Source organism: Neodiprion virginianus, chromosome 2 (assembly GCF_021901495.1).
Source record: "Neodiprion virginianus isolate iyNeoVirg1 chromosome 2, iyNeoVirg1.1, whole genome shotgun sequence".
In the NCBI taxonomy this organism is placed as follows: Eukaryota; Metazoa; Arthropoda; class Insecta; order Hymenoptera; family Diprionidae; genus Neodiprion; species Neodiprion virginianus.
The window spans coordinates 10,231,105-10,251,950 of NC_060878.1; the positions used below are offsets into that span (position 1 = coordinate 10,231,105).

Here is a 20,846-nt window from a genome sequence, read left to right on the forward strand (position 1 = left end):
CAAGTTCGTATTTCAGTTTGACAATGAGTTTCAACATTATGTAGCGTATAACAACTCGGACCTGGAAGTTTGTCAGGCAGCTAAAACTTGGCTCGATCATGATTATTTGCGTATTTCTCTTGGCTTACCCGCTAATTTTTAGACCTCGGTGCCCAGACGCAAGTGAAGATCCGTGACGCCGATATTGGTATGAGACAGGCACCACCAGCCAGAAAAGTACCTTAGGCTGCAGCATCGACTCCTGCGATAGCGTGAACTTGAAGAATCGGAGTACAAAGTGATTCTTGACTATAAATATGTAAGCACCGCTGTTTGTGCGGCGGTAGGTGTAGCTTTGCACCTCCGTAAATCTCGAATCGAGGCATATAATCGTTGGAGATCTGAAATCTCGCGGGGAAGATCACGAGGCCGATCTTTGCCGCTAATGCAGGATCTCGGTGCATGCGTTTATCGGTAATCCAGAATCGGGCCATAAATCAGAGCGTCGACCTCGTAGGGGGCCCCAAGGTGCAGAAATTATCCAGCTCGCAATTACAGCCCTGGGTGCTTATCTGACTTGGCCATTTTTCCTGGTTCATCGGTCGGCGTGCGTTCATTGATCCACGCGTGAGCGTGTAACTATTACGCCTCATGTTTAACGATCTATTGCACGACTTATCAGTACGTTGTATTATCATAGACGCCTGTGTCACGTGTGAATCGTATCGATAAATTCTCTAACGATAAGCAGATCAGACTTCAGAGAATCCGTCACGTTCTATTAGTATATCTTAGGATGATTCCCTGGTCGATTTTAACGTTAATGTATGTATCTCCAAAGGTCCAAGTCCATGTGTCTCAAACGCGAAAAAAGGCTTAAGAGCCCCTTTCTATACCCAATTCTGAACAAAAACACTCCAATACATACAATTTACTATTGCGATTTCGTAGAATTCGTGCTACTTCTTTATTTCTGCCCCAAATGAAAATGGGTTGGAGTGTTTTTGTTCAGAATTGCGTATAAAATGGGGCCGTTAGGCCCTTTTTCGCGTTTAAGGTACGTGGACTTTGATATTTAGAGATGTAATATACGTCAACGTCGAAATCGACCATGGCACCCTGGTCAATGGAACTGGATTTGCGGTTTCGGCAATGCGAGACGCACGTGTCACATTACCTGGAATATTTACATGGAAAGTTCTGTGCAAAAGGCTTAAAATAATATCGCAACATAAAATCCCGATTAAAACTAATTATACTCGTAGATAACAGAGTCTTGAAATAAGCACCGGGGATATCAGATAATTATTAATCGACGAGTCCATTTATTCTACGATGTGGTTCACACATGGTGTGATCAAATCCATAACAAGATTGTTCTGAACGTGCAATTTGTAAGTCATACTTTACACGATAGCTAACGACTCGGTATTCTCGGGTAATAAATTGAATTTTATGATCGTCCCGATATAGCCACGATTTTGCATAGACCGAAAGAGGGTTCGATTGGATGCTGCGAGGTGCACCGTAGGTACCTGCACACCCCAAGCCGAAGAATCGACACCCAATGGGGCCCGAGGCCAAGTAGTGTAGTCTCAAGTTGTATTGGTCCCATAGTTGTGGCCGTCGTGTCATGGTACAAGACCGGCTAATGCAACGGTGGCGTGTTCCTCCGTCGTTTGTCTTCGCTCGACAATTAACCGGCCGAGCTGACGCAATCGGCGGCTATTAATTACAATCAACGCTGAGTTGCGCCAAGCGCCGGCTACTCCGATATTTCACTCAAGCTTGTACCAAAAGAAGTGATACCCATTTTCTGCCTTTTCGAGAGTCAAGTGACGCCTCTGCGAGGTTCGCTCACGTGGCGCTTGGCCGACCGACCGTTATGCCGACCGCTTTCAAAAATTCGAACGGCGTACCGAGGAGGGCCACCAGGTGACGCCACTATGCTCTATTCAGAATTTCCCGCGCGCGAGACTCCGGCGACTCGTAGGACAGAAATTTTTTGGGATTTATTTCTAAACTGTCCGCGAGGCCCGTAGTCAATTACTTTAATTCCTTAATCCGTCTTACGTCGCCGCTCATCCTTCTAAATTTTTAATTTACGCCTCTAGGCCCTAATCCTAATCCGTTATCATGATTAATTTACTTCGTATGTATTATACTTACCAATAACGTTCTACGACCGGTATGCTGTAAGCTATTAAACGCACCTGCGTCAACCAAAGATCTATCATTTCTTGCCGCGGATGAATAATTTTATTAATAAAGACACTGATGACTCGAGGTTTCAATTCAGTCATTGATCTACTTATATTTCAAGGATATACAGTAGAGTTACTGCTCGATTTTATTCCTTTTTCCGAACTCGTTGGTAGAAACGAGTTCTAGAAATGATTAAATATTTTCAATATGACGATTTTTTATTAATGATCGCTAACGATTCACCGATCGTTCGAATCTCATTGGAAATGGGTTATGCTTATTCATTCGCACATCTCGTTTCTTTTTTACGAAGACTGGAATTTTGAGTGATCATTAATCCTTCACAGTTTTCTCTTCGTTAGGGACCGTAGCATCAAAACGTTTCATCGACACTGCACGTGAATACGCGTATACGAATTAGACGCTCGGCGAGCGGCGTATTCATACACGTCAAGGGCAAAAGAGATTGGAAGCGCGAAGACGAGAGGTAGAAAGATAACAGGGAACAAGGAGTAGAAAAGGAAGGATCAATAAAGCGAAAAAAAAAGGAAAGAGAGACAAAAGTTGAACGCAACGTGTAACACGGTGGCCGCAAAGATGCTGCCAAGATGGTTCGGAGATGCCCGGGAAGAGACAAGTGGATGGTCAGACGGGCGGGCAAGGCCAGTATGGTAATATTCCTCGGTAGACGATGCCGTATATACTCGCCCTGACCATTAAGACCCGTCGCAAGTTCGAATCCACGTCAGGTTTGATTCAGGGTAAGGTGTTCTGCAGTGCCGGACGTGCGGAAACTGCAGACTGATCCGCCGAAGGTGGTGAGCTGGATTTTTTCCGGACCGTGGTAATCCGCAAAAATCTTAATCCTGGTGTAAGCGGATCCATAAGAGTTGTATCGAAGCGTGACTGAGTGATTTAAGGGCTAAGATCATTCACGTATCCGGTAGGCGGCGAGGTTGAAGTTAATCTCCTGGACGTTGGTAGGACCGAGCTGTAACTCGACGATAGTAATTACAGTGATTCTTTAAAATTAAATTGTTTGTTCGACGGGGGCTGAGTATCAACCCTTTGCCGGGAGGTAATTTAAATATTTATTACCTCTTTGTAGGTCGAAAACATCCTCGCAAGGGTACAAGAAAAGTTTTCCGAAACTTCGTACTGGTTTTGAGGAAAATTCAAGTTCAAGTACTCTTAACTTATGATATGTACTGCACTTCTGTTTTCGCTGCGTGTTTCGTTTCATAGAACATTGACGATAACTTGGACACTGTAAGACTTGTCCGTTTTTGAATTTTGAAAAATATTTCTCTCGATCTTCTGTCGAGGTGAAAAGGTTCGATACTCACGACTTTAATTGAACTGCTTTTGGATAACGAGGTGACAGCAACACGGTAAGCCGCCAGTCGATGCCGAAGGACCCTGATCAAGAAACGAACCGTGAACGAATAAAAAAAAAACCGTTGATTTGGAAATGTCTTAATTACTGATTGGTTTAGTGACTAAATAAAACGCGACTCAATCACGCTTCCCCAAACCAATCAACCTCGCTCCGAAACCAATTTTATGATTTCGTGGCACTTGTGTGCAGAAATCAGTGATCCCGGGGTATCCAATGATATTTAATGCAGTTCAGACTCAAAATAATTCGAGTACTCATAAAATGTAATTCTTCATAAAGTCGTTGTTATCGACTTGATAATTGAAAAAAAAGTAATAAGATCCAGAAGCAGACACCACGAAAACAGTTCATGAATTTCTTTGGTCATTGCGAAAGATAATTCCTACTGAAATTAACTGTACAGTTGGTCAGAAAACAAATCGACTTTATAAGCTCATGAAAGGATATTTGAAGGCATTGATTGGCATCAATCGGAGCACGTTGATTTAAAAGCGTTTGACAATCATCTGAAGTTACTGGATCATTTCATCTGAAGTAAATTTAAGTCACCAATAAACTTTTGAAATAAATTCATTACATATAAAATTACACAAAATATAACGTAAAGTTCGTTGTTTCAAATCTCTGAAATTGATAACCTTCTGCAAAGTGCGGAAATCTCTAATTCAGATGTCGATCAAAATTGATTAGATTTTTTAGTTATATCCAGCCTTTCGACTCAAAGCTTGTTCACTGTGTAACGTTCGTGCGAAGAGCTGCTGTTCGGTGTTGCTCTCCGACATGAGAGACACCTCCTAAATAAGAGTCTCAATTTCCACCTCTCAAGTGTCCGGGAGTCGGTAGCAAAGTAGCAGAGGTGAAAGGGGTATACGGGAATTAAGTCAGAAGGCATAATCTCGCTCGGTGGTTCATAAATTACGCGGAGGCTAGACACATCATCGAGATAATACCAAGAAATTGCCGGAGCAGCTCGGAAGCCGGTCCCGGGTGGGCCAGCCAGGTCGAGCGTTGTTCCGTTGGTCAATCCGTGAGCAAGATTTAGCTAGACGAAGCTCCGCGTATGATAAAGAAGTGCGACCATCGTACTTGTTCCCTCGGCCCGTTCGCCGGCCGCGATTATTCGTTGGCTGACGTAATGAATCACTTGGCGACGAGACGGCTGACCTCTTCTTCGTCGTCAACGTCGTCGCCCCGAACGGATGCCGCCCACGAGGATGTCCTCGAGTAGTTAATAACCAGACGCGGGATCCGAGGACCCGGATTCCCCGGGGTAAGGCCGACCTGGCGGCCCACCAGGTGTCCAAGAATCCAATTCAGCGGATCACCGACGGCTTACCCGATACGTCTTACTTTACCCCGGCTGCAACGCGTGTCCTGCTCTTGTAAGGCTGATTAATGTGTTTCACGGTAACGCCAGCTTATATGCGACGTGGGTCGAAGGCACCTACGTCAGTGGCGTCGACGAAGTCGCGACGCGATTCCCTTGTACTAAACTACACCGGGAGTTCAGCTCTTCGCGGGAATTTCGTCGAACAGATATTACACGCCGTTTCCAGCTACCCTGATTCAACGACTCCATGCGGTCATTAGAAGGAGACTGTTCTTGGTATCTTCGCACATATCTTGATACCTCTTCTTCGCTTCTATGTGATACTTAGGCCGTTATAAAATGGTAGAAATACTGCTGATTCTCTGCGTAGGTTTATCACGATGCATAATATTTTGTCAGGGGATAAAGTCCGTTTCCGAGATTCAAAGGTGCGATTAAACCAAAGCAAATTGCAGGTTAATTATCCTTGTTTCTCATGTCGTTGACAAACTGAACATCGAGACACGTTGATGCAGTTCTGACCCAAGTTCTGCGTACTTTGACGCACCATTTCGAAGTGGTTGTAAGAAAATATGAAGAATACAAGGTAGACAAAACGTGAATGTTGGCAGAAAAGTCAGGAATAGTTGACTGTGAGATCTATACAATAGTAAGGCTGCCAACAAACCACAAAATGGTTAAAGAGTTAATTTTACAGGGGCATAGTGTTGAAAATTAACTTATAGTGTGATATTGGAGCTAAAAATTGAAAAGTGGAGGAATAGGTAGAACTTTGAGTCGCGATAGCACGCCAAGGACCATCGCAGACTTGAAAAGTGGTTGAAGTGGACGTGTTTCTCTAAGAGAAATGTTTTCGAAAACTTGAATCACCTTTTTCACCTTATACGAAACCACAGACATGTAACACTAAACTGAAAGTAGATACACAACAATCCCATACGTTACATATCGCTGAATGGCATCGACAACTCGGCTGACGATGTATCCAGTACACCTACGCACGTGAAGCAAACAAGATTCGGTTCAGTGGCCGGCAACTAAGTAGCTATTGACCGCGGCGTTGAGTAATTGAAATCGAAGCAGATAATGCTTCGATGGATTGCAATTCCAAGAAGCAGATCGATTTTTCAAAGTTGCTGGTCTCTCGGACGCGATATAAGGTAACATATATTAATGGACAAACTGAAGCAAAACCGAAGTCCCGCACAACTCGTCGAGCAGTGCTTCTATTTCTGGTTAAGAAACAAAAACAAGAAAACTTTGACAAAGCAACAACACGTTTACTCCACTAATCACGAATCTACTCGAAAAAATCGGTATGCACAACAGTTTTCAGTGTTCATTCTAATCGGTCCAGATATGGTTTCTGCGCTTCGTAAATGGCCCGGCAAGATTTGGTCATCAGTTCCTGTTCCTCGGTAGTGTACAGGTGGCGTATATACGACTGGACACCGTTTCTTCCAACCACACATGGCAGCGACATGAAGACGTCCTTTTCGAGACCGTGTCGGCACCCCTATGATTGTAAAGAAACTGCAAGTTGAAAGAAATTCGGTTCGTGTAAAACTTTTCATATCAAAAGCAAACCTTGACGAATGTTGACACAGTGAGACAAGCACAAGTATTTCTAACGATTGCATCGACAATCTCTGCAGCACAAATCCCGACGCCCCAATTCGAATGCCCCTTCTTATCGATCAGATCATTGTCACAGTTCGCCACTTTTTCATGTAGTTCACCCCAGCCTTCTGGATCGGTTTTCTGTCCAATCTCCTTGTTTATTTCCTTCAATTTCATTCCCATAACGGCAACGGCTGACCAAACGGGAACTAAAAATATTATCGAACGACTCTGGTGATTAAATTTTCACCGAGATCCTTTCATTTACAAAGTCTTTGTAATTGCGATTTCGAAACCTCATGTCACCTGAGGTTTAATAGTCGTTGATTACTATAACGCAAGGGAAAAATTTTACGATAATAGTACATCCAGAAAGTATACTGTTCACGATTACCAGAACTAGGTCCACTTTCTCCGATTACTAACGCTTGTACGGAGTTTGCCGACAGTCCTAATTTCTGTGCGATGAAGTACTGGAAGCGTATACTGTCCAGGAATGTGCCGAGGCCGATGACACGGTTTGGAGGGAATCCAGAGAGCTTCATAGCGGCGTAGGACATGATGTCAACTGCAACATGGTTGTGTATGTGGTGGGTATTTTTGTTTTCAAGTTAGATCGAGCAGCTTTTGCTAATTTTCAAGTTAACCATTTCAACATTCGACACGGTAAAACACTTTGCCTGTCACGATTCGCTTCCTCTTTAGCCGAACCCGTGCTCACCAGGGCTTGTTACGATGACGATAATGCTGTTCGGTGCGTATTTGCATACATTCGGAACGGCCACCTTGAAAATTTCGATATTTGGTTCCAACATGGAGTGTTGGTCCTGATCCTTCTCCACCTGAGTGCCTGCCGTAAACACGCAGACCGCAGCATCTCTTGCGAAGCTGTAGTCTGAAATGAGGATATACAGATGTTCAATGTATGAAATCAACGTTTTCGAAGACATTCGTGAACATAGGGATTGACACAGCTTCAGAATTTGGCTCATTAACCGCCATTACCAAATATGTCAAGCGGATAGTTACCATTTCGCCAACCTTTTATGAATTCTAAGTCAAAGCATTCGTATGTTAACTTCGTACTGGCTTGAAAATATCAAATGATTCTCAAATAGCAAATAGGTGTACTTTAGTTACTATTTTGGAAAGTACTGCTCAACTTTTGAATAATTACTGTATAAAGTACTATGAATGCATATACTCTCAAAATTTTACGAATAAGAAAGAGACCTTTGAGCACAGATGATAGTTTCTCCATTCCATTTCATTGGTTCTGTCAATGGGCTACCAATTTCTTTATTTATAGTGACGAAATCACAAATTTATAGGACTAAAGTTGTCAAGCATTGGAGTAGAGCTGTCGAAACATTATAACTTTCAAAAATGATCTTGAGAGAGCAAGACATAAATTTTTCTATGCACGCACATTTATGACTATGTTCATTTGTGAAGTGACTCACCCTTTGTTCCAATAATCCGTGGGTTACCTAAGAAACCTGCGGCCTGACCGATGTCCTCAGCTTCTGCTTTTGCCAGATCTTCGTTCGTGTCTATCAGAATCAACTCAGAGGCCAGGCGCTACAAAACATGAATAAAATAATACAAATTAGAGAAGTAGGACAGAGACTCGGTATTCTGAACTCGAGAATGCTCAATAGTCAGATTTATTTGTGAATTGACATCTGAAGAATATGCTTCCATTTTGTGAACAATTCTCAATATCCAATATCCAATAGCCGCCTATAAGTGGCTGTATCTGACCTGGCAAAAACGATCGTCAGACGCTGCTCCTAGTATATTATTTCGCTCCTCTTCAATACGTCGGAAGGGATTCTAGGCTAGGTTTCCATGGTGAAATAATTATGATGATACCCTTGTTGTGCTGGGAATGGATGTCCCACCGTCAGAAACACTACACTTTTTTTTACAATTGGCCGTCTGCCATCATGACTTAACGAGCTTACGCAACCCAATTAATACAATACGCCGAAATCAACGTCCATCGTGACGTTGCTAACCGTTGCCGTGTATGCAGATAATTATTAGCTTTCAAGTATCGACTTATATGTCCTACAAATTTGAAAATAATACCTGACGCGAATGTAACGTCGATACAGTCTCTCCGTTCGAAATTAGAATGGCAACGGAGGCAACCGCTTCGCATTAACTATCCTTCCAAAGTAACGTAGGGTTGAATTTCCGCTAATTCTAACAAAAACAAACATCTGTCATATTAACTCACCGGAGCTATTACATCCTGCCATAAAACGTTTCGTCGTGGTTAGGCGATACTAACGATGCAATATAAAGAGGCCTGTGTTCACTAGCCAACTGACATGAGTTTGGATAAGTCGGTTTTTGGGACGACCAGCTATCTTGGCATTCAAGAGTCAAGACGTGTCGTTGACAGAATCACTACGTAAGAATTCGATGGCAAAACCGCGTCACCAATCCTTAAGAAATCAACGAAGCGAGGAGTTTTTTCTTGTCTGATTATGTGTTTCAATTGACGTCTGGTAGATAGAACTAGCAAACTGACTCAGCTGACTCGTTTTGCTACGTTTCTTCTCTTTTGTTTTGTCAAGAGTGATTCCCTTTCCAATGAAGACGAGTTTCATGATAAACTCAGCACATCCGGTGACAGGCGCGATTTTATAATCACAACGCAAGCCGACCAGATTTTCAGGTTAATCCGAATCTCAAAATTCCCGTACAATCAAACAATCATAAAATGAACTGACCGATATCAGAGGAGGCATACTTCTGACGATTTGGAGGGAATGCACTCCTGTACCTGCCGGCCACGCCAGACCCTTGCAGACCGTATCAACGCGATTATTGCAAAATACGAGACCCGCCCGTCCCCATCAACCCACAAAGATCCGACGCGTGTGTGTTGTATGCCAAGAATTTGCAGCACTCCGTGTCTTCGCGGATCATCCTGTCCTCCTCGCCTCACCTATCCAACCATCACGCCGCCCTCCTGTTGTACCCAATCTACTGTCCCACCTCCACCCTCTCCTGGCCCAGGACTCTGTCGTTACATTTCGAGACGAGATCTTTGCCCCGCTCTCAAAGGTTGTCTCTCCCTCTATAAACCACCCTGCTGCAAAGCGACCGGCACGCCAACCCCTCGGTGTTGCCCATCCGTCAGCTGCCCCGGATCCAGACCGAGCCGCGTAATTATATCATCAAACTCAAAATCGCGATCATCAGCCTCCTGTACCCGCTGCAGGCCCTGTACCCCGCCTCCATCGACTTCCTGCTGCCCGTTCTGCACCCCTCGTCAACAGAATTGCTCGAAATGTTCCCGACCGAGATGTGATGTCTGTAACCCCTGCTGTTCGTCCAACGCATCGACCTTGCGATCGCAATCCACGGCTCCGTGCTGTTGCTCATCTACGACACCCTGCTCATCGTCGAGCTCAAGTTCCCGGAAGAAACGGTTGACAGTATTCGACGATCCACCCTACAGCTCTCACACCCTTGAGCGGGAGTTTAGTGGAAGATTCATTCGTCTCGATCCCTGTTGTTGTGATGTTGATAACTCTTCGTCCAGTCTGGACAGTTGCAGCTTTGGAAACAGGTATCGGTGAACAACGACAGTTGACTACAATGCAGGTGAAAGTTATGACGTTGTCTTCAGAGGTTTGGGAACTTGTTGGTTTTCGACGATACTGGTCACTGGGAATATGAGTATCTGGAAACTCAAAATAGGAGTGGAGTCACGGGATGAATTCACGACTCAAATATGATATCGTGAACAATTGACGGATTGTTACGATAAAATCAAAGCAATAAAAATAGAACTGTGAACAACATGAACTGAAACTGTAATAATGCTACTATGTTAAAATTGTAATCACAAAAATCGATCAGGAATAAATTCAGTATTCAAACTATCTCGCCAAAATCGTTATTGTTTTGAAACCATGAACTCAAATGTTCGATAAACGAGAACGACTTAATTGTACCCGGTTATGAGCAAGTTGTTCCTCAATATCGATTCGTGAACAATTACGTAATCTACATCATCACGCCACGTTTTAATCACTATGTGGCCTAATTACAATTTTTATATTCATCGTAAAATCGTTTTTCTGTACAAGCTTACGTTGGTCCAGCGCTGCGCTACAAGCGAACTTAAATAAATGTAAAAGCAATAAGAAATTCCCGAGGCCTGCCCTCCCTCGGCGCTTAGAGGCTTGGATTTTATGTAGGAGTCACGCGCTATCGGAGTCGGGTACTAAATCTTGGGCGTAAGGGTTATGAAATGTGTTTAAAATGCAATCAAGTATTCTGTATCTCTCATTTAAAATACATCCGTGAGGTACTCAACGTTTTGAATCCACTTTCATATTCTAAAACACGCGATTCCCTAACGACTGAATACATATTCTTCAGAAAAAGCAGGTAATTGTGATTGACCCCTGAACTCACTGTACTAAAAATTTTCTTAAAAATTCATTTTGTAAATCAAATCTCGATTAGCCAGAAGCACTCAGTGAAATGATTCTCATCTAAGGATGTCTGGAGTTAACCCGGACGAAATCTTATTCGCTTTACTCTACACGAAGCACGGTTACTCTGAAACGTGAAGACACAAATTTGGATTCCGAATTTTTCAGACGTTACCAGGAATATTTTTTCCCCATGTTCCAATCCATAGTTCATATAGAATACTAATATTCTTAAGAGTATAACTAAAGCTACTGGGCTACGAAGGTTCTCTATTACGTATTATTATACTATCATTGCTTTAGGTAAGTATGTTGAGAAATGCGATTAATTAATGATTTGTCGTCCATAACTTATTGGAAAAAGCAAAAATAAATCTTGAATTACATTTTTATGCGATCGGAAAATCACTTCAGGTTGGATTGTTTTTGAATATGCAAAATTCCGTTCGAGGTTAGGAGCTCTACGGTCACGTGACAAGTCAAACAAGAATACCGTAGGCATACAATCACCTTGAAGAGTATTGCGATGGCGATTGCAACCCCCGTGTGGCCACTGCCGACGATAACGATTTTTACCCGATGACCATTAGAGGAAAATTCGGCATGTTTCGTGAGTAAAAAAGTAGCTGTGTTCCCCCTAGGGTCGATCGACTTCTTCTTACTATCTGGCTGCATCTTTGCATATCCGTAGTCCTTGTTTCGATACAACACACTACACACACGTTCCTCCGATTTTATGGAATAAATTATAATCGGACTTTCACCATGACAAGTATATAAAATTTTTACTATTTCCCTGGAATTTCTAACCGATTCCGATCCCTGACATATTTTGACTGACAGAAATAAATGAAATGCATGTATCGTCATATCGCCTTTTTTCAGGTGACATTTAGAATCGATACGGCTTATATGGCAGATATTTCGGTTATTTTTTCTCTTCTGTTTTCCGTTCTATTTGTCTTTGAAGTTCACCCGCATAAAAAAGAAATATACATACAATGGCCGAGGGCTCGGTTCTGTATTTGAGACACTAAAAATGAGTAGATCAATTGGTAGAAATGTAGAAAACAATAGAAAAAGCGAGGTGATCTGATGGACGTAGAAAAACTAAAAATTTTGGGTAAGATATTCGTTTTGCGAGAATTTTCACTCCTCGACATCGTCGCGTGGCTCTTGAAGGATACCGCAAGTTCTGAGTTGGTTTCTTATATTGTCAGCACATTCCTGCACCCCCATTTTCTCAGTGTCAGTAAGCTTCTGTCGTACCGTATGATGAACACCGTCCTTGCCCAATACGCACGGAATGGACATGTAGACATCCTTGTCCATCCCGTGAGAACAGCTCTGAAACAAATATACAGAAATAAAAAATCTACTTCAGCCAATCGGAATCCCTTCATGGTGACATTAGACAAATCACTCACGTGTATGTAAGTCGACACTGGCAGTACAACCTTCGTGTCTCTCAGCACAGCGTCTACGATTTCAGCAGTGGAAAATCCGACAGCCCAACATGCTGGTCCTCTTTCGCGTTTCTTCGAGTTGATATTGGCATCGCTTGAATTAAGGTTGAAAAGAAAATTGAATTTTGTTATACGATAAACATTTTTCGAGATCAGTGGCATCCAACACAGAGTTCATACGTTCAGCGATAGTCACCAATCGTTAACAGCTTGGGAAACTTCGTTCCACTTCTCCGGGTCATCGGTTTCTCCCATCCTTGGATTAATATCGCGAAGTTTCATGCCAGCGACGTGAACACCAGACCACACGGGAACTGTGGACCAGTTGAAACTGTAGTAGGTATACAGACTCGGTTCTGCATACAGATCTCGATACTGACATCTTCCCGATATTTTGAGCCGTTTCACAGCTTAGACAGAAACCCTTTATCCAATAATCGATACGATGGTAACGTAGAGCGCAGAGCGGAAGATATTTTTCCGATGATCGGTAAAGTCAACCAGAGTGGATATTACCTTTATCCGAGAAAAAGGGTTTGTGTCTGAGCTGTGAAGCGGCCAAGAATGTGAGTGAACTGTGGGTATCGGATTTTGTACGCAGAACCGACCGTATATACCTACTAACTGTTAATTATAGAAGCAGATCGGTGACTCGTGTGTGAGTAGCATGTGAGCCACGTATGTGGGGCGAATGCATGCACGGTGTTCACGGTTGGCTAATTGGCTCGAGTTTGAAGGCCCACAGGAAGAAGCCGGTCAATTGGTCTGCGAGGAGTTTCTCACCTGAGGTGTCGCCTTGCGCTCCTATGCTCATGCAGCTGACGGAGGTGTTCGCCAGGCCCAACTTCTGGCTGAGATAGTACTGAAGCCTCATGCTGTCGACGAGGGTGCCTGTCCCGATGACCCGACTCGACGGCAGCTTCGACAGCTTCCAAGCAATGTAAGACATCACATCAACCGGCTGAGTAGCCACCACGAGAACAGCCTTGCACGCGTGCTTAGCTATGGCGGGTATGATCTTGCGAAAAATTGCCAAATTAGTGGCGACGTCGGGAGGTTTTCCTGGCGTTGGTTCACCCACAGCTATTACGATCACGGCTGACTCCTTGACGAAGGTGATATCTGCACGAGGAAATTCAGATCTATAATGTATTTGTCAATTTTTTGCATAAGTTGCGGTGAGAGTTGTGCGTTCCGTCGACCCGGTCACGAGAAGAAATAAAATCGTTGGAGCAGGTTTCCACCGTGAACCTGCAACTCTGCAGCGATGTGTATCTCCTTGAAATTATGACTATCGTATCTCGCGTTGCGTTGCGTTGCGAGCCGGAATGTTTGAAATGCCGATCTAAAGGCTGGATATTTCGCTTCTTCCACGTCGGATAGAGTCGCCAAGTTTTTTCCCAGTTCGACGGAAATAACTGTTTTAAACCCTAACCCTGCCGGCTACCACCCCTCCACTCTTAACGCATGGCTCGCGATCTGCAGGCTGATAAATAAATACGTAATATTTACGACCGTCAGGGAGAAAACAACGGGATTGTTCGAAGCGAGACCGCGGTCGAGGTACGCCGAGGAAGAGATGCGGCATCAGATTAAATATATTTTTGACTGTCTTTCCCAAACTCTCGGGCAGGGTAGGGGTTGCCGGGCCACACTGGACTTTAGGTTGACAGGTGATTCTTCAGGAGGACCGATGGGCTTTTAGATCTTGGAATATGGGTGAAACGGGGATAGAGAGTGTCTGTCAAGACGTATCAATTTTGGGCCCTTGAGCTTCGTGCGATGAAGACGAAACGGGGTCCGCTTCTTCTCATCAAAAATCTTGTACCCTTCTCTTTCCAACGCTGCCGAACGTTTTCTCTCTCTCCCCCCCACACTGCGATTGGTATAAAGAAAAAACTAACGGTTCGAAGTTATAAGGTTATACCTGCAGTGCCGGTCACGAGTGGATTCCCTATGAAAACACCTCCGTGTTGGATATCAGCCGCCTCGGCAGCCGCGTATTCGGCGTCCTTGTCAACCAGACAGACTTCACTGGCCATTTTCTGAAAGAGACAAATTGGAAATGAATCACGAAAAGGTCATTCATGATGTTTGAAACTGAGGTGACCTACCCTCATGAGAATCGCGATCGCGCACGCCATTCCGATCTTTCCGGTACCGACGATGGATACCTTAACACGGTGAGGATGACTCTCGCAAGGGCCCACCTGCGTGGTGATCAAGGCGTTCTTGGTGGTGGTTGTTGTGACTGGAATCCTATTATCCTGAAATAGCTACACATCAGTTTCCTTTATCTAACCCTGATCAATTCTCTACACTCTTATAAAGATAGGGAACTGGCTGTGGTAGACCATTCAACTAACGTCACAATCATTTTCCTCCTTTTTCTCAGCATCATCTGCCATCCCATCGGCCGTGTATTATCACCACCTGCAACAATGGTCGTTCCTTATAATGCTACGTCGAACACAATCTCTGATTACCACAAACATTAACTGCTACGACGCTAAGTAGATTCGACGGACAGAACAAGACGATGTCAAGTGAAATCGTATCGAGCTCGGTATTGAGGATGATAAAATGTTCACAGGGGAAATCCCACGGGAAGGTTCAGACCGAATACTGATCAGTCTTTACTCAAAGGCTGAATAAATTTTGCTTTATACCTCAAATAAGAATGGAGTTATGGATTATACAGACGTTCGGCCCACAGTAGGTATGGAGTATTTGATGATACGAAAGCATATTGGAGAACTTAAGACTAGCAGCACTTGATATTTTCAACGATATCGTCAAAGACTGTCAATTTTTAAAGAATTAGCCTGTATGTTCTTGGCTGTCTAAGTACTCGTAGTTACTTCTCGCCAGGATGAAGAACAACGCGCAAGTTTTTTACCTGCAGGCATCGCGGACAAGCGTCGTAGACAAGCCGTGAAGAAAGCTAAATGAGAGCAGGTGCTATATAGCCTGCTGCAGCAGGTCAAGGCGTCTGTTATATACAAGGATATAGAGGTATAGAGGGTATATATGAATGTGGACGCCACGGGGCCCCGGTAATCAAGACGTTAGCGTCCCCCGTGCCCCAAACGCCCTCAGCCCCTTGCCCATCATCATTGGGCCGCCGTGCCGCCACTGCCACTGCGGTGCAAGGAGCTAGCCTTCCGCGAGTTGGATTCGAATGAGAGTCGAGGGCCAGGATTCACGGCAATTTCGGCCAGCTCTCCTTTCATCCGTAGCCATTCCTTTTTTCATCTCTCACTCAAAGCCGGCACCCAGTTCTCTCTCTTTGTTCGGCACGGAACAGCGATCGGCTCTCAAGAGTTGTGCTCTGCTGTAGCAGTGGCGCGACTGTACGCCCGTGATGCGACGACGAGGAGAGCGCAATTTGCAAATTTCGAGGAAACAAAGAAGTACTGTGAGAAAAAACAATGCGAATGGAAATAAAGGAGCGAATATAAGGACTCTCTTTTGATGCTGCCCGGTGAAAAAACAAGACTCGCGGAGAGGATTCCCTCCCGCGGTGGTCCACGCGCGCCTCACCAGGTGGGGGAGTATGCAGATCCGGTCAGCCTACGCGTCTGGACCCGCTTCGCTCAGCAACGTTGTTGCTACGAGCTCAGAGATATACTCATTGTCAGCTCGGTCTTTTGGCGTCCTACTCGCACCTGAAACACTCGTCTCTTATCTCCTCGCCGTGCTGTAAATTAGTCGCAGGTAGTCTGTCTGGCTGTGCGGACGGTATAATGGAGACGAGGGAAGGAATATAGATGGAATGGTGTGCAACTGATAACTTCTTGGTCACAGGTTGGGCTACTTTTATTTATTTTTTTCCACCATTCCCGAGATTCTTTGTCTGGTTTAACGATTTAATATATCTGATTCGCGGTTGGCATTGATTTTTATGAATTTAAGATTTTTCCAACTAAAATTCATAACCGATGAACGGTAAATGGTAAATGTTGTGGAAGTAGCGAAAGCTTTACACGATATAATACGTCTCAATTTCACCAAGTCATGCTTTTCAAGATGACTGAACAGTTTTAACTTGCGCTTTAGTTGAAAGAAAAGATTCTAAGGTGGATTAACAAATAAAATCTATTATCAGTGACTCAAAATGTTCGGAATAAAAAATACAATTTTTATAGAATTTTACAAGAATCTTATAAAAGGAAGAACTACGAAAAGGTTTGAATGTCAATAATTGAAGCACTTTTACGAGAAATATAACGGTAAATCATGTTCTGGAGGTTCTGCTATGTTTTGAAAAAGTTTAATCCAAACTGAATATAGTCAAGTTGAAAACTCAGCGATTTGGCACGGAATGCTCCATATGTATAGTCCCCCTTTCATCGATATCATTTTGTTTGCCCGTTCCATTTTCTCCCACATCCCGACTACATTAAAGATAAGAAGACACATCTCAAAAGCGAATGAACGCGCGTCACCGTTTTATGTTGTGGCCGGTTTTGTAAGTAATTTGAAGAAGCTGACGATGGAATAAAAAGGGAGCTTAACTACTCTCATTCGTCACGATATTGTGCAGCCGTTGGCCACCGAGGCGATAGCATCGGCCATGTCACGTTCGAAGTTATTGAATGCCGTCAAATAATGTATGAGGATATACCTGTATAGTCGAGCTGGAACGAGGATGATTTTGTGAGGGAAGCACCGAGAGAGAGAACCATTAGATTCTAACTGGAGCTGGTGGATTAAGGGTCGACGATTAACCAACGATCCTGCATGATGTGCGGATCGGGATCGGGGGGACGCGCCGAAATTTATTACTCATAAGTCGAGAGATCAATACACCCAAGGATGAATCCATCCTTCCGTCAAGTCCTCAGCGATCAACTTCGATCACGAACGTGTGTCACCGACTCCTTCCATTCGTGTGATGATTTCGGGTTCGGTCACGTGAGAATTGAGATAGTGAAAGGGTCACCAGAGTTCAACGGTGCTCCGATCACGCTCTCAATCAAAGGCGTCATTCGATCCAACGGTCCTGATTTCTCGGTAACCGGAGCCCGAACACACCAGAGGCTAGATGTTATCCACGCGATGCACTTGTACGGTGCCGTAATCCGATAGTAATCGCTTAAGGAACCAGCATCCCGGCCTTGAACTGAATTCACGAGATGTGAATACCCGCCATTGGACCTGCCATCTCGAGGATAGCACGCGAGCGTCCTGGACTGGGGAAGTTGGACTTTTTCAGAGAGACACGCCAAGAATTTCACCGTCTCTCTTATCCTCCTCAAACTCCAGACGCAAAGAAAGACTCGGGCATCTCGCGTCAACTGTCCACAGACCGCTGAGGAACTCGGTGGTCATTCTCACTTGCGCTACCTCAGCATCTCTTCCTTGTGCAATAACAACGCCATTCAGCAAACCGGACAAACAAATAGCCAATTAAAGTTCCAGCTGCACAACGAACATCCTTGTATCAGCTGCGGTACCTACCTACTGACAGCCATTGTGCAGCGAAACCGCCATGTGCCGTTGCTCACTTACCATTGTGGGCGAACCTACTCTCGACTTTGCCACATACTTCGGCCTCAATCCTCCAAGATAAACCAACGTCGAATCGTACCTACGATCCGCGATGGAATTCTACAGGGCCAAATTTTCTTTTTGTTGTGCATTTCAAACCTCAGCAGGGTTCTTTTTGTTTTACATCACTACAGAATACAATTTATATACTTTTGCAGGAATGAAGATATGAATGTGCGTCCGCGAGTGCAGCGTATAGATGCATGGATGTAAACGCGCACGCACAGTTGCATGTGATTAATGGTATACAAAAGGTTTTGTGATCAATAACGTGGACTCACAGATATGTGCATTGATGATTTTGGCCAATTAAAAATGTTGTCACTGAAGTTAGATGTTCAGGTTAAATTGTTTTTTAAATAAAAATAGACATTCACAGGTATCCGTACTTGGTTTCGCAAAAATTGATTCAATGTTTAGTGAAGGTACACAGATTTAAATCTCTCCAGAGAACTTATAGTAACAAGTAACAGGGGGCACGCTTCCTTTTCAGTTTTTCTAAACTTCTGCAGGTTTCATTGTGCATAAGCCCGACAAATGGGAGTCAAAGAAAGTTGAAAACCGAATCAACGAGGTTCCTAATTTGAAGGAGTACATTTTTTCAACCAACGAGTTCCTTACTGTAATCGCTACTGAATAGGTTACCATAAAACCATTATATACTGATCTCACCTCACCAGAATACATCTCGAAACTACTCGGCCGCGAAAAATTGAGAGCCTGATAAAAACACCAAGTAACAGTCTCGTGCACCCAGTCAATGATCATCAGAAGGATGACAAGCCAATTCTTCGGACGCTCACTCTTCCAAGTGCAAGTTCGTTAATTCGAGGAATTCAGCAGACCTTGGAACAGGCTTACTTTTGCGGCCTCAAGGACCTCCGAAGCGGGTCCAACACGAGAGGATTCAGCATCCCTGGATGAAGAAGTGTGCGTGGAGATGTGGAGCCTAGAGATTCACGACGATGCGGATCGCCTGGCTCGTTTTGATTCTTGCCTTCGGGGTACGTACGTTGTACCTCGGCCGGAGATACGTTCACGTCCTTTTGTTTCACGTGCGTCTGTTCGAGAGGGGGCGAGGCCGATCCGCAATTGTTTATGCGCGTGTCCCGCCCTATCGAACGCATCGAGCACACATTGCGTTGCGTCGGAGTGCCAGAGGCGCATGTCCCTCTGGAATTGTGACAGAGAGCCAAGACGGTAGGTACGAATGTCCTGGAGTGATATTTTCCCCGACGTTTGCAGTAAATCAAAGGTAACGTGTGTATGTATAATCAGGCGAATCGGTCCAGAGGTAGGCAAAGGAAGGCACTCTCTAATGCACGGCGCGTTCAAAATATGGTCGAACTCTGGATGCAAATAAGGGTACATAAAATAACTGACGTGGCGCTGAGTGATACTAAGTTGAGTGATGAAACTGAACGTGTTAGTTAAACAGTTACACTTATTACATCTTAAACTATAGTCAGATAGGCAACTTACTTTTAACAGCGCCACCACTATTTGCGGCCAAAATCGGCTCAATTTTTATGACCCTAAGATATCCCTCCGTTTCTATACGCTCCATAGACACGGCCATTGGAATACATCCTACTTGGAATTCGCAAAGGTAATTTCTGATGGTTCGTCTTCGGCTTTAAATTCAGCCCACGTACCTCGCGTGAGACAAACGACGACGTTCGATTTGACGTCGGGGTTGTACATCGAAAAGAAATATTTCAAACCTCCAGAACTGGACGTCTTCCGATACGCCCTTTTCGATCTCAACTCGAAAAATGCCAGGCGAATAGCCAGCGACCGGCCTCTGTCCTGTTCAGGACTTTGGCATGGCATGCTGCACCGCGTTCGTTCTTTATTCCTTTGGCTAATGTCATTAAGAACTCGAAGAACGCTCCGCCGACTTATTCGATTTCAAAGTCAAACCTCGTCCGTGTAATCGAATTGATATTCGTTTTGATTGTCAAACCTACGATTTATAGATATCCATAGATGGAAAGTATTCTTTGCAGTCGTCGACTGTCGATCAATAAAATCTTTTGTCACATAAATACAATTGAAACCGACTCTCAAGAGTAAGTATTTCGTACTTAAGTAAACTTTTCAACAGTCCTATTGTATACCATCCAATGCGCTCAAAACTAGAATAGCTAGATATACAAACGACTGAGCTCTTTCACAAGTTTGTGACAATTGTTTTTAGAACCCACTGCAAAGTGTACCTTTTCGAAACCAAATTGGTAAGTGCATCAGATGCGAAAGCAGATTTCTCTGTTTTATGTGTTTTGATATCCTCTTTGTGACCACTAACGAGATTTATCGAATTTTCTACCGTCACTACACTTTAAATAGGTCTAAAATAAACAAGAACATTTTTTCATCAACTACCGAACAACCAGTCAGGAGCCTAGTCACATACCGTACCTGTCTGTAAGTAATTACCGATGGTGAACAAAAATTGAAACGAGCTTGAAGAAGTCGAAATCTTGCTCATTATTTCCCTGATTAATAAGGGTGATCCCATACTGCCAAGGATGTTTTATCTCAAAATTTAATACCATGGATGGAAGAGCTCTATGGACCGTTGTACCAATAATTAATACACACGGTGTCTCAAGCACAATACTTGGGCGTCGTCGTCGCCGTCTTGCGTCGCATTTGGCGAAGCTCAAAGATATGAGGAAGAGTCGGAGAGAAAGGCGTGTGCGATGTTATCAGACACAACGTGTATCGCATCGCCGCCTTGGAGTGCGCCGATCGAGGCGGTCGTGCGAGGGAATTAATACTGGAGAATACTGGGGCCATAAAGCTTCCTTGGGACGCGGTAATTACGC

At 44.0% G+C, this 20,846-nt stretch overlaps 2 protein-coding genes across 2 annotated transcripts in view; both read right to left on the bottom strand.

The window, feature by feature from the left end:
* Nucleotides 1-6,200: 6,200 nt before the first annotated feature.
* Nucleotides 6,201-11,866, bottom strand: LOC124297947 (L-lactate dehydrogenase A-like 6A). Its single transcript, XM_046749417.1, has 6 exons — nucleotides 11,507-11,866; nucleotides 7,997-8,114; nucleotides 7,255-7,428; nucleotides 6,928-7,101; nucleotides 6,501-6,742; nucleotides 6,201-6,429 (listed from the first exon to the last, which is right to left on the bottom strand). Exons 1-6 carry the CDS (start codon nucleotides 11,864-11,866, stop codon nucleotides 6,253-6,255), a joined length of 1,245 nt encoding a protein of 414 aa, XP_046605373.1. The 3' UTR covers nucleotides 6,201-6,252.
* A 192-nt stretch (nucleotides 11,867-12,058) lies between these two features.
* Nucleotides 12,059-20,846, bottom strand: part of LOC124297937 (L-lactate dehydrogenase-like) — a 53,086-nt gene continuing 44,298 nt past the window's right edge. The window contains exons 2-8 of the mRNA XM_046749399.1: nucleotides 14,829-14,895; nucleotides 14,577-14,729; nucleotides 14,390-14,507; nucleotides 13,246-13,584; nucleotides 12,659-12,776; nucleotides 12,424-12,556; nucleotides 12,059-12,343 (exon numbers count right to left, since the gene is read on the bottom strand). Of these exons, the coding sequence (XP_046605355.1) occupies nucleotides 12,146-12,343; nucleotides 12,424-12,556; nucleotides 12,659-12,776; nucleotides 13,246-13,584; nucleotides 14,390-14,507; nucleotides 14,577-14,729; nucleotides 14,829-14,870 (1,101 nt within the window). The 5' untranslated portion in view covers nucleotides 14,871-14,895 and the 3' untranslated portion in view covers nucleotides 12,059-12,145. The remainder of the gene's footprint in view (nucleotides 12,344-12,423; nucleotides 12,557-12,658; nucleotides 12,777-13,245; nucleotides 13,585-14,389; nucleotides 14,508-14,576; nucleotides 14,730-14,828; nucleotides 14,896-20,846) is intronic.